A 14,214-nucleotide genomic window follows, 5' to 3' on the forward strand; every position below is an offset into this window, starting at 1 on the left:
CAGATCAATATTCCAGCATTACGCAGGACACCAGTTGTTCACAGGGCCTGGCATCACTCTAGCCAAGCCCAATTATCATTCTGTCCCCCTTCCCTGCGCTCTCAGCTTTCCCGGCTTCTTCCAAGAACTGGCACAGTGCTTTATTGCAGGACTCCCCTGTTTTAATAGGAAGCTCTTTCTCCTGTGGGGAGGTCCGGTGGGGGTCAATGAACCTGGAGGAAGGCACGAGCAAGAACTGTACTGGGACAAGGTGTCCAGATAATAGGGATCTAGGGTACAGAGAGGAGCAGCAGTCACTAACACTCATCTTGTATTACAGTCTTTGTGTGGGGAAAAAAGCCCCCACAAATCAAGTTTCAGCCTCATCATTTTTCCTTTCTCAAGAGTTAGAAGCAATCATTTGGACTACATATTGGTGAGGCGATCAGGCCAGCCCCTGAGGACATACTCTTGTCCAACAGGCTTTTAGATTACTTGAGAGAGAATTTCCAGGGGGGTTTGCCCTACAGAATCATTGTCTACTGTTGAAGTTTCTAGAGAGCCACAACGCACTGTTTTTAATTGCAAAAAGACTTTAACAGTTTTATGGTTGCATGAAACTGTTACATCAACATGCACAGGTTTGTGGATCAGTTTGGAAACCAACAGTATAAAGGCAACTGCAAACATTTAGGACACTTCAAGATTAGTCCCTCAATCTCAAAACGGTTACCTGAACAGAAGCCTGAGGCATCCCAAGAACTCTTTTTTTTTTTTTTAAATCAGCAAGAAAGAAGCAAACAAAAGAAATTGAGTACTCTCAGTCCCACATCTCCATAAACTCAAGAGCAATTAACAGAGAACTCCAAAAGTACCACCAGGGAGTAGGTGCATTTGGAAGATGCACCAAGAAACAGTAACCACAAGGAAATGAGACACCAAGAATCAGTGGGGAAGAAAAACAGCAACAAGTTTACATCGCATCTGGGCAGTAAGACCACAAATGATTGACAACAGGAGACAAGCTGTATTAGATCAACTTTATTATGTTATCAAAGTTTGACAATAAAATATTCAAAATCTATTGAACACATTCATACACAAAAACAGCATATAAAATGCTAGGTCTCAGAATAAGTTCCATACAAAATACTGTTAAGTGTAGAGCAGCAAAGTCATTGCCAAACATTCCCTGAACTTAAGAGGGCCTTGAACGCACTGTGCTCCAAGAACTACCTAATACCAAACATTCCTTCCTTTGGTCTGCAAGTTCTTTGCAATTATTGCTAGTTATTGAAGCCGCCTGTCCTTAAACAGAATCACATAGTGACTCTGGACCTCTTCAGAAATACTACAATGACAGCTGAAAGCTTCTTCAGCATTCTCTATACATTTTGTGAAAAATAAGAAACACAATTGGTCCTCAAGACTATTCTTTGTTTCTGAAAATATCCTGGAAGATTAAAACCAAGTAAAAATTATGGAAAGAGAGGCGTGATTGATATGCATTAGGTATAATGAAGATCCATCAGTAAATTCAAACATTTCAACTGTGCAGGCAAAGGCAAAGCACCTGAGTTCATCCTCTTAAAGTGCCACATTCTCCTCTCCTTCAGACCTCTCTCCCAGCAAGAATCTAGAATGCTCGAGTGCACATGGCTCTAGCAGGCCCGTACCAGTAACTCTAAATATTCTTGACTTAGAAGTAGAGGAACATGCCATAGTGAGTAAGCACTTCAACGTGCTGAGTGAAGTGGATCCGTTTCAACAACCACAAGAATGTAGCTTATTTGCTTACTTATTTTCAATGAGAATGCCATCCTAGTGTGCCAGAAACTGAAAATGAAAGGGCTGAAGATGATTTGGTAGAAAAATCACAACTTCTGGAATAAAACAGAACTATAGCCTGCAGAACCATCACATCCAGTCAGTCTCACCAGAAGCACTGCACTTGCTCTAACACAGTGCTTACAACTCAGGTACACGCATTCTTGCACAACAAGGCTTTATAGTGACAAGCAACATAAAAGCAAACAAAAGCCCTGAACAGCTTTCAGCTTCATTTTACCAGGTTAACAAACAGAAATTTATTTGAAGAGATGCACTCTGCAGATTGTCTACTAATGGAAAGTTGATTTAAGTAGTTAGGTTAAAAGATAAAGTCAGCTGATATCAGAAACACAGTACTAGGTAGCCAAAATCAGAAATTTTTTTATTTTTTGAAGGGGGAGGGGGAGGGCACAGAAAGTAATAAAGGAAAAAATAATTTTAAAAGATCATGTTGTAAAGTCATGACTTTTGGAACTTAAAATCATAAAAAACTGTGAAGATAAACTCTTGGTAAGAAACTGAAAATGCCACCAATCTAAGTAAAGCCTAGAAACATACTCCAGACCACCTTAAGACTGTTTACCCTATGGGGTTTTTTCCTCATTTTTTTCAGCCCTTGATGCCCATGTTGGTATCTTGTAATACAGCCTCTAGCTCCACTCAGTCCAGTGCTTAATAACAGGCATTCTATTTCAGCAAGAAATACAGATGGTGATAAACTGTTTTCTGTTATTTCTTTCTGGTGTAAGCCAGTAACACAGCAATTTATTCAAAAATTGAGTCAGACCACAGGAAGAGCTTTATCACCTTCGAGCAGTCTTGGAACACAAGCCTGAAGCTTATCCAGCTCACAGACCTGCATAAAGTAAAACACTTGGCTAAAGAACCTCTTGGTGGGGTTTGGTTGAGTGGTTTTTGGTTTTGGTTTTTGTGGGGTTTTGGTTTGAGTTTGGTGGTGGGTTTGGTTTTTTTTTTTTTTCATTTCAACAGTTACCAATTACAAGTGGCTTGGGGCACCTCCGTACTTACTCAGGAAAAGTCTAGGTAATATTGCTGCTGAACTGTAGGTTTCTGAGCAACCGAGGACAAGAGAAACATTCCATGTGAATAATCAGGAAAACGTGATCTCTTCCTCAACAAAAGTAATAGGGAAAAGACAGGGGGGAAATGAAGCTTCGTCAGGAAGGTAAAACCTAGTAAGATATTTAGCTTATCCATGACCCTAGTTCAACCTGTTCTGGGTTTTTAAGTCATTTCAGAATGACTAAAGCCATTAAACCCACCTCCTGTGCCAAGATGTTTGCATTCTACAGTAACAAGAGTCGGAGCCTGTTGTTTCAACCCATCTGATTGATACATTTAATGGCAGCAAACATTTTATGAATGCTACCAAAATAGTTTAAAACTTTACCCTTTAGACAACTTCAGTTTAAGAAATGAATCCTCAATAGTTCAGGTGAGTTTGAAACTCCTAAAACACTTTTCCTGGAGGACCTAGCATTTTGAAAGCTTTTACAACTGTGTTTTCAGATAAGTGCAGTCTAACTGGGTGACTGCTTTAAAGCAAGCAAAAGAGAATCTTTGAGTGAAACTATTTCTCCAAGAAATTCTGTCACTGAAGTTGTAAATACGATGGCAATAATTTCTGTGGAGTTCAGGGGTGATTTTTTTAATTGAATAAAACAATACTGCAGGATAAAGTTGCATGTTCAGTAATCTACAGAAAGGCTTCAAGGAACAGTGTATCTTAACTTCTTGAAGCATTAACAATGAAACTTCTAATCTTTAGGAAATTAATTTTAGTCTTTAGCCAAAAAAAAACCTTTACATTAAGACTGAATGCAATGTTGATCCAATCAACGCTTGGTACCTGGATCAGAGTTCAAGTACTTGACTGAGAACAAGGTTTATGCTTCATAGTGTATTATTGCTGGCTTCCATTCCCCACCCCACTTCAGGAAGCTCACTTTGCTTTTTGAATTAATGCCCACCATCCATTATCATTTCTACTATACGAGATCATGTTTTCACCCAGAAATGCCGTTCTGCACTGTATGGATTGTTTGCCGGAATTCAATTCTATTAGCTTTAATTTATGTGCTACTCCACACAGCTATAGTTGTTGCAGGCACCAACCACTGTTTAGCTTCTTTCCCTCACTGATAAAGAAAGCACAAGGTGAGAATCAGACTGCACATTTTATGTAATCAGATTCTAGAGGTCAATGAGCAAACAATTTCTTCTTTAAAAACCAAAGAGGTACCTAATAAGAAGCTTCAGGTAATTCACACATCTATTTTCCACCCCCACCCCCCCCCCAGCTGTAATAAAAGAAAGGTTGGATTATGACAACAGTAGGGAAGAGTCTGCCTGGCACTGTACTATCTTTTACCTAGGAGATACACACATTTACAAACTAAGGTACTGAGAACTGTGGATCGGAATACGAAAGACCCTTTAGAAGGTTTACTGTGCTTCCCAAATTGTTCATATCATCCCCTTGTTCTATGGGCATCTGAAAGTGCAATCCTGCCTAGCCCTCCCACTCCAAACTCCACAAAGACCACGCAAAGGAACTCAGGTACCCATCTGTGATTCTAAGCATACGTGCAAGGGGCTGCACAATCTCCAGAAAGAAGTCTGACTATTGGACACAACACCAGAGGCACCAAAATGCATTTGACTGAATCTGCAGAATGTGAAAATACCATGAAGCATCATAAACACAAATCAGAGACAAACCATCATTTTGGACACCAAACAACTTCTTGAACACAGCCTTAAAAAAAGACCCACAAAATAAATAATTCAAATATCTAAATATCAAGGGATTAAAAGGCAGTTTCTCATATTTAAGGGAAGGCATCACAGGTGAGGAAAATAACTGTCAACACAAGGAATCACAAATCAAAAAGCAGCTTTTTCACATAGGAGATAGTAGTATCATTGGATAGCATTTGAATATGCTCATTTCCTGAAAGCTCAAGTGTCACCACTTCCTGTTTTTGCTTGTCCACCCACTTTTGACATTGCAAGGCACTCTGCAAGTTTACAGTACCATCCCCATCGCTGTAAAAAATCTTGGGTTCTTTGTCAGGAAAACTTTCATAGTGGAAGGAATCGGGTGTTTCCACGCCGGTACCATACAGACAATGTATCCGCACACCCGGTGGTGTCATCTGGTTGACCAGGGGTTCAGTGTCTTGTCTCATGAGCCAGCCATCTTCAAAATTGATGTCCCTGTAGAATTTTTGGTAATCCCGAAGAGTGTAGTTAGCTGTAGGTGTGCTTACAAAGACCTTATCTGGAGACCATGTGTAGTTGTAAGGGAGCAGCCAGTTTGTGGAAACCGCTGATCTCTGCTGGTCTCTAATCTTGAGTGGACTGATAACAGGTATTCTATTGTTGTCACCTTAAAATAGAAAGTGGAATTTCACTATACACAAAGCAAAGCATGAATCTCAACCAGCAGCAATTACTACCACTCAGTGATTACGTGAATAGAAAGCTTATTCCCTTTAGAGACAATTTGAGAAGTTTTTCCTCATTTACTATTGCAGCAGTTAAGTATCAAGACAAACTAACTTCTGATAAATTAAAATTCAAGTACAAGTTGATGAATGAATGGCAATCCAAAACCACTGCTGCCTTTCCAATATGATTCTTGCTAAAGGACAAAGCATTTCCTATCAGCCAAGTAAGAAATTAGATTTATTAGGCATTATTTATAGCATTTGCAATTCTGTTTTAAATGCTCTTCTGGAAATGTGTTTTACACTGATATCTACATGTTTTTGCTGAAAGAATGGAGACACACATGTAAGAACTCTTGAAGAGACTTGATAGACTTAAAATTAAGGTTTTGCACATTCAAAACAAGCAGAGTAGCAATATTTCATTCAGGGTAGCTATAAAAATTATTGCATGTTTTATTTACCATTTGTTACAGTGTTCTAGCAGTTTATGCACTCCCTTTATAACAAAACCTAGCAGAACATGCCTACAAATGAAAGAAAATGGCAGACTTTTATTAGTTACCTCCCTAAAAGGATAACCGTCATAAAAGGAAACAGAAGCAAAGCGCGTATTACTGTCTCTGCTTATGCTGTCACTAAGAGATCAAGAATGCTGCACTCAGGGACCAGTTTGCTCTCTATACGTTGTACTTTGGCAAATAAAGTCAGAGCTTGAGGGTTTTTGGTGGCAACCATGGATAACTGCCAGTATCGGCATCTTCCCTTCCAGTCAGCATTTCAAGACTGCTAAAATACTTGTGCTGCTCAGAACACAGGTCTCCTCTAATGTAGCATTAGTATTTTCTAGCAGGTCTGCTAAACTAAACTACATCTTGGGGGTGATAACAGACAACACCAATAATTCTTGAAAGACCAGTTGATAACTACTGTACTGGGGAAATGTTTTCAGCTAACCAAGCTTTGCCAAGGGATTTCATTTTCTTAATGTAATGTAAATCTAGAGAACTAGAGCTTATTATCAATAAAGGTCTTAAATTATCTGATACCAAATAAACTATAAAACTGTTATATTTTACCAAATTTAGACTTGCTCTTATTACAGAACTACTGTTTAACCAAAACATTAAGCCTTTAAGTCATTGTTTTCTTAGCAGTTTGTTCCAAAGATGGCTCAAACTAACACATGACTAAGTTACAAATTCACATGTCTGTATCTTCATATTTAAAAAAACCCAAACAATTTAGAAAAAAAAGAGAGCCTTGAGACAGATCCAAGTATATTTTTATGGTGACTGTCTCATCAGATCTATTTTCATTATCACAATGGCAGGCACACCTCAATTCTTTCATCAGCTGAACTTTAAATCAGATTTTTCACTATTAGGTCCGTGTTGTTACAGCATGTAGTGATCCAGGTCAACCATAACATAAAAATTGAAATACTGAAACCAAAACCCCCAGTCCTGAACTAGCACCGAATAATATTTTTTGGTTCCATAAGGTGGCACTATTGCTTTGGTAAGGAGATACAGTCTTTAATGCCATCTTTAGGAGGCATTTTAATTTGAAACAGATAAAAAGGAAACTCAAAAGTGCACAGCAAGAATCACAGAGGTCCTGAAAAATGTGTTTCATACTACTGTGTGGTATAAATATTTAACTGCACACACTCACCACTAAGCTACTGAATACTACATGGCAGTTCTCAGCAAGGGAAGCCTGAGTTCCAAGTTGAACAATGAAAGGAATGTTTACAAAATTTATGTCCGGTAGAATGATCACACACAGAACCCGACTATTCCAGCCTTCTCTTACAGAGCCATTACAAAATGCTTATGAAATCCTTTGCTTTTCTCTGAAGTGCAGAAGTACTGTATGACCAAGACCACACTTACTTCAGCAGGCACAGCACTCACTGACATCATAGTGAACAAAATATTAGGTCTAAAGAGACACTGCCAGCATCTCAAGCTGAAAAAAACCAACCAAACAAACCACCACAGTGAATTTTGTGTCTTTGCTCACTTCAGTGGGAAGAACATCCTCATTTTGTTGGCACTAGGAGGTAGTGATAAAAGTACTTCATGTGCTTTGCAGGATCAGTAGCAGCAGAAAGCATCACAGTAGATCTAGAGAAAATAATTCCACCTGTGACCCGCACTGCTAACACAATTGTGGATTTGACATGAAGTTCCTGGCCATTACCAGATTATAAACAGGAAGGGGAGCAGGAAGAATGCATTCATAGCTTGCCTTGCCTTTCCTGCAACAATACAGTATGCTGCTTTAATTTAATAGACCAAGGTATCTAATCCAAGTATTAATGCCTCATGGTGGTGACTTACTACAGATATTCAAGACAACTGACCGAAAAATGTGCATTCTGGTATTATGTTCTGCCCATTTAACTCTCTTACATGATCCTTAAATTTCTGTTGTAAACCACAGTTTAGTACAGGAGACATACAGATTAAAAGATGGCTACATTTCAGTAGAACTTTAACTATTCATTGTGCATTTGTAGAGCTGTCCACTTTGGATGAGGTGCATATAAAGGATAAACAAGAAGCGCAGAAGTTTAAACCAACAGAAATCTGGGACTGTGGAATTTTATGAAGGTGATATTAACATTGCTCCCTTCCTGCATGCTAACTTGTCAGACAAAAGCTAAGGGAAAAGGCACAGCAATTTTTACACTGCCACTGTAATAGATTTAACAATGTATAACTCAATACAAACATTAAGTTTTCTAATTAGTAACTGAGCCGTGCACTCCTATTCAGAATCAAATGCCTTTGCTAAGCAAAGTATTCTTTGATCTGTCCATGCCTGGCTGGCACTTGCTGCGTGTTCTGCATTTTGATGAAGTTCAGTTTCTGATGTCAGCTTTAAGAAGATAGTGTTATCTGAAGTTAACAAGTCAGAAATAAGCTAAAGAGACAAGACAGAAACATCATGAACTAAATACCAAAGCACACAAAGTAGTCACATGAGAGGGTAAGAGAACTTTTTCCACCATTTGCAGTTACTCAGTGGAATACAATATGCTGCTTTATTTATTTTTAGTCTCAGACATATCCAGTATGATAAACCCAAGATCTGGAAGATTCACTTTCCTTACCTGTAGAGTTGTAACTTCAACAGGCATTTGTGCTGCGGGAACCACCTCACCACCATGTCTATGAATTTTCTTTAATGTTAACCTCAAGCATCTGTGTGATCCTTAATCAGAAGAAACTACAGAATGCTCTGGAGTCCTTGTTAGCTTTGCAATACTGAACACAGAGCAATCAGACTGGAGGCAGAAGAGACAGAAATAAAAGACACTAGGCCAAACAGCAGATGACACAAGAACCTGCTGAAAAGATGTTAGAAGAGGTCAAGAGGGGACACAGCTCCTGATCAGGGATGTATAAAGAATGACAGTCTGGTCACAGGCCTTGAAACATCAAGTTGCCATCACCTATGAAAAAAATATTTTTAACTTCACAGGATCTTAAACTCTCATCCTCCAGTCTCACAGTTAACAGTCTAGTCAGTATCTTGCACTGCTAATAAAATACATTCCAGACCCTCAAATTACCTACCAGAAGCCAGCACACGGAGGGTTTTAGCCACTCCTCCCCAGGGAGCGCCTAAAGACACATAATCCTTTATGTACTTGTCTTTCCAATCCTGAGTCTGTTGGTTGAGGAAGTAGAGGGTGTACATGTTACCCATACTGTGGGCAATGAGGACAACAGGACTGCCATACTGCTCATACATCAACTCTATCATCTTGCGAAGGGCCACAAAATAGTCGCCGTTCTCATCTGAAGTAAACAGATGGGTTATACAGTTACAATTACTAGCTGTGAATGCTGAACCTCAACACCATTCTTTAAAAGGTTTTTAAACTGGTTGTGGAATTAGTAATGCAAAGCTTAGACACCCCAGTATTAAATGGCAGGGCTGGGTGGTTTTGTGGGGATGCATTTTGGTGGCATGGATTTTTTTGTTGTTGCTTTGTTTTTAAGCAAGTTAAGGAGCAGTTTGTTTAAAGCAAAAAAAAAAAACACCACAGAGCTTTCACCTGGGTCCAGGGGTACCCAGGCCCCAGGGACTGGTCAAAGTTAAGGATAATTGTACAGGTGGAATGGGAGAAGAGACCCAAAACACTGTTTACTGGCTGGGAGAGTAAAAATTTCTTTCAAGTAACAATGTTACTTACTCGGTGCCTTTCGCCAGTCATAAGGTGCTCCTCTTACATCTTCATCACGTTTGTAGCCCCAATCTACTAAACTCTGCACCAGCATATAAAAGTAACTGCCTGTAGACATCAGATAAGAGGGAAACAGAACAGTGAAAATGAGCATTCTAAGCAGCTGTCTGACACTTGCAAAACAAAGTTCTATAGGCATTATTTCTGAAACCATCTGTACAGACATTGAAACCGTGGTCTTAATCTTTGGCAACCTAGAAAGCTACATTAGACAAAACAAATTATGCTTCCTGTCTCCCAAAAGTGAGAGAATACCATTATTAAAACTTCTTACTAGTTGGCTGATCTATCAGACAAATAGGGCAGCAGAATGTGGTATACACAGAACAGAAACTTTCCTCAGCAGAAACATGTCTTAACCCTTAAACTGTAAGGAATACACTCAGGAATTGCTACATTAGAGTCCTAGTTTTTGTTGATTGCAAATTCACTTCAGGTAGGGTATAATAAAATCAAAAAGGTTGGCCTGGTCTTCACCAACATTTATTCTTGGAAACAAAGGCTTACAGCAAAGTTCTGAGAACAACCCCAAAACCATTTTTCTGTCTATTAGGTAGCAGACTAAGACTGAAGTGACTAAACATAATGCTTTAATAGCAAAGAAAGGAAACATCTGTAGACTGGCTAATGTTCTGTATTGAAAGATGTTGCACATTACAAGCTTTGACACATAGGATTTAAAGTATTACCACAACTAAATGTTTGAAATAGTTTGAAAAATTAAGTGTCAAAAACATCCTATGGAATGTCATAGTCATAGTTAGGTTCTGAGCGGAACCTCAGTCCTTGGTACTGAATGCTCACCATGTAGTCCCTAACTGAACATGGGCAATTTTAAATATGGCCCCAACGAACAAACAAAAACCCCCACAAACTCCTTAATGTAGAAATCTTGTGCAGCATAAGTGTAATGATACAATTATTCTGATGCTGACAAAAGACAGGGAACTACAGAGTGTGGTACCATATCTCCCCAAACCCATTAGCTCTTTCCTAAGGCCAAAGAAAAACTTATTCGGAACCAAGCTGAAATGAAGGGGTTTTGTTTTGGGTTTGCTTGTCAAGCTTCATTCACGTAATTTTCTACTCAACCCATCTCATTTTCCACAAGTGTCTGTCTTCAAAGTGCTTACTCAAGTTTCATCCAGAGAACTTAAAATTGGTACCAGTCTAAATAACATGGAATTGTCTTGTCTCAATCCGTCAGGCCAAACAGACAAAAAAATACAACGCCGTGAAAGCACTTAAAAGCAAGGTGAGCCATGTACTACCCTACTAGAAAAAAGTCAGTTTTTCCTCTTCTAAACAGAACTGTAACTTGAAATCACATTTCAATAGCTTGTTGGATAAAGACACACTAGAAAAATCCTACAAGTGACAAAGCACCTACCAACACTCCTTTTACTTGGGTCGAGGAATTCCAAGGAAAACGTCTGTCCAAAACCCGGGACTCTGATATCCACCCCATCTGGCGGTTCTGTAATCTTACTTGTTCGATTATATACCAGCCTGGGGAGAAAAGAGCGAGAACATGAAACGTGTCGTGTTGCCACATGACAGCTCTTAGCTACATTGGGTCTTACATTCTGCATGTGGTAACAAGGACTTCAAGTGCTATTACCCAGAAGGATAAAACCACACAAACCACAGGCAGACAGAAGAGCACTCTAATGGCTAAGAGGTGCTACAATGCAAACTACCGGTTTAATTAGTTTAATGCTTTACGGGCAGACTCAGACTTCTCTCTAAAACCAAGTATATAGAATTGTGACTGAACTTCAACTTTGGAATAGAACAACATACAGGTCTATTCCATTTCACTTTGCATCAAGCCACATAATGGAAAAAACATGTCAAGAACATACGAATGTGGCAGAAGATAAAATACTTGTAAAATTGGATACCAGAAAAAATTCTCCTACATAAAAATAATTCAATTCTGTTTAACTAGAACAGCAACACCAGCCTAAGGGAGTGCTTGATACTTGGCTACTAACAGTTGTACCTCAGGAAACACAGAGAGGTATTCCCTGTTTTGCAGATTCTTTTCAAATCAGTTCAAGATATGAAGAATCTGGAGCATTTGGTCAGGGTTTTTTTTTTTTAATTATTATTGTTATTGGGGTTTTGTTTTTAATACAATTTCCATTTCTAATGGAAGTTTTTACTCCTAGATAGACTCTCAGAATCTGAATTGATAATCAATCTTCACACACCAAAAATTTCTCTAACCCGTAAGGCATAAAGCAGAGGTGTGACCACACAACAGCTCAGTATACTCACATAGAAGAGCAATATGCCAATACATAGTTTTTAAAATGCATTAGCTAAATATTTCTTGTTTTCATAGAGATATTTATGATTTTTACAGGAACATTAAGGAAACTGTTTGAATGGTGAAGTAGTCTGGAAGCTTTAAACTGGGCAATGTTTTAAACCAAAATAATTCTGGAAAGATACTTTCAGACTGCCCTTGAAGGACCCCACTGTGTCTCAGCTACCCATGAGACTGCTCTCTAATGACATGCTGCCAGCAAAAGTGCAAGCTCAGGTTCCTCCTGGCTGTCCGCTCCGAGCTGCCCATCATACCTCCTTCTCCCAGCCTCATCAAAACAGCATAAGAAGTTCTGCTTTAGATAAGCCTACAGAAGTGTCTAAAAAGTGCCCAAACCAACATCAGGTAGGTGGTAGGGGAGAAAGTGGAAGAAGCTACAAGAACCTCTGCTTTTCATCATGGATGAACGTCTTCCTCAGATGCCAGAGCCACATCTTCTGATTCATCCTGTTTATCTAGCAAAACTGCAAGTCCTTTCTCTCACTGATCTTGAACCAGAAGAGAAAGTTTAAGGCAGCTGTTCTGTACAAAACCTGTCAGTCTCAGGAAAGGACATAACCGTAGAGAGCAACATTTCTGGTGTTACCTGATATTATCAATCCAGCAGTCAATGATGACAGGCAGAAGCAATTCTAAATTCAGCCAGAGTGTGAAGTAACTGTCTGTCTTCTTAGAGCAGAGGTAATGCACTACTGATGGCTTATCTAACTTCGCTTCCAGCTGATTACCCAAGTCCCCTGGCACTGAAAGACAGAAAAAGACACACTTGGAATCACTTCTTACACACGTTAATGCTGTAGCCCTCGTACACGCTATCGCTGCATCCAGAGATACCATTCGGTTTGGTAACTGGATAAAAAACATATTACGTAAGAAGAAAGTACTGCATGCACATCTTCCACTGAAAGTACCTGGGTTTTCAAAAGTCATTAGCTGAGGAACCATCATGCAGAATAATTCTGGATGAACAGTTCATAACTTCAAAGAGCAGAGTACATAGGAAAGGTCACGTTAGGCCATGGGTATGACAAACAGATGGTCTCAGACATTTCCAAAATTACTGATGTTTTGAAATGCAAACTGAATCTCTCTGAATTAATCTCTTCAGAATATTACAGCTGCACGTGCAAGTTTTTCTGTTCTCTAAACAGCTGCCTGCAAACTATCAATTTGACATTTAAAATAGTGAAAAGTGAAAGCAGCTCTGCTTTTTATTTTCACTTCTTCACCGCCAGCTGCACTTTTGCTACACAAGATGGAGTTGGCTGGCATAATAATCCAAATACAGAGTTCCCTGTGTTGACATTCAGGTTTGGTTGCAACAACAGTTCTGATGTTGGCTATTTTTGATACATGACATCAGTAATTCTCGGAGGGAAGGGTCTGGTATTTGCACCTTCTCTGAAATGCACTGTTCTAATGGCATATACTGAATGTCAGTATTCCTTTGATGGAGTTTTATTTTCCTTTATTTAACACTAGATGGAGATAGGAAATTTATTTCTAAATTAGAACTCTTAACACAAAGCAAGTTTCCAGAGAAACCTCTTATTACACCCCCAGCTTTTTGGGGTGTGCATAACTGTCCTAATTACTTGTCAATGTTTAATTTTGATTTTTTTTTTAGTGTAGGCCTACCCATACAGTTACTTCTTTTCCCCACTTCCCTAAATTATTTAATCAAAACAAGTTAAGTTCTATAGAACACTGATACTTAGCAGTGGTTTAAAAAAAAAAAAAATGATGTGATCTCTATCACATCTTTTAGAGGAACACCTCATTTAACTGGAAAGCCAGATAGGCCTTCAGAGAAATACTTATTGCAAAACTGAAGGAAGGACAGAACTTCAGAACATAGACCTAGACAACCACACTCTTACAGCCTTCAACCACTGCAGGTTATGCTCCACCTCAGGATTTATTAATTACCCCTACTTTCTCATTAGGTTTTTAGTGGGTTTATATCTATAGTCTTAAGTGAAACACAAGACCCAGTAGCTGACCACAGTTTAGTTTAGGTCAGCCTTCAAGGACTCTGATATACTGGAAAGCATAGCAAAGGAGATTATAGTATTGCATCATACCCTAGAAAGAGTTTACTGAAGTTTGCTCTCTTAACCTCACAAAAAGTTAGTTGTTCCTTGCAGAACTATAAGGCAACAGCTTGTTCCACAGTCTCGGGCCTGTGCTGTTTAAGAGCTTTTCATTAGAAAAGGAACAGAATGTAATTCTATTTATATCAATCATTCCTGGCTGGCCAGTTAAGGCAGCAGACCTGCCAAGGACAGAACAGGTTGATTTCCACCCCCACCCCCCGCCAGTGTCAATGCAAA

General features: G+C 39.1%; 1 protein-coding gene across 1 annotated transcript; it reads right to left on the reverse strand.

The window, feature by feature from the left end:
- Positions 1-4,611: 4,611 nt before the first annotated feature.
- PLA2G15 (phospholipase A2, group XV) lies at positions 4,612-12,624 on the reverse strand (the record flags this gene model as incomplete). The annotated part of the gene is made up of 5 exons (XM_010139596.1): positions 4,612-5,221; positions 8,873-9,097; positions 9,496-9,594; positions 10,937-11,055; positions 12,468-12,624. Coding segments are annotated over 5 exons (1,112 nt in total), but the record flags the coding sequence as incomplete, so codon positions are not given.
- Positions 12,625-14,214: the final 1,590 nt, after the last annotated feature.

Source organism: Buceros rhinoceros, unplaced genomic scaffold (genome assembly GCF_000710305.1).
Source record: "Buceros rhinoceros silvestris isolate BGI_N320 unplaced genomic scaffold, ASM71030v1 scaffold1827, whole genome shotgun sequence".
NCBI classification, from domain to species: Eukaryota; Metazoa; Chordata; class Aves; order Bucerotiformes; family Bucerotidae; genus Buceros; species Buceros rhinoceros.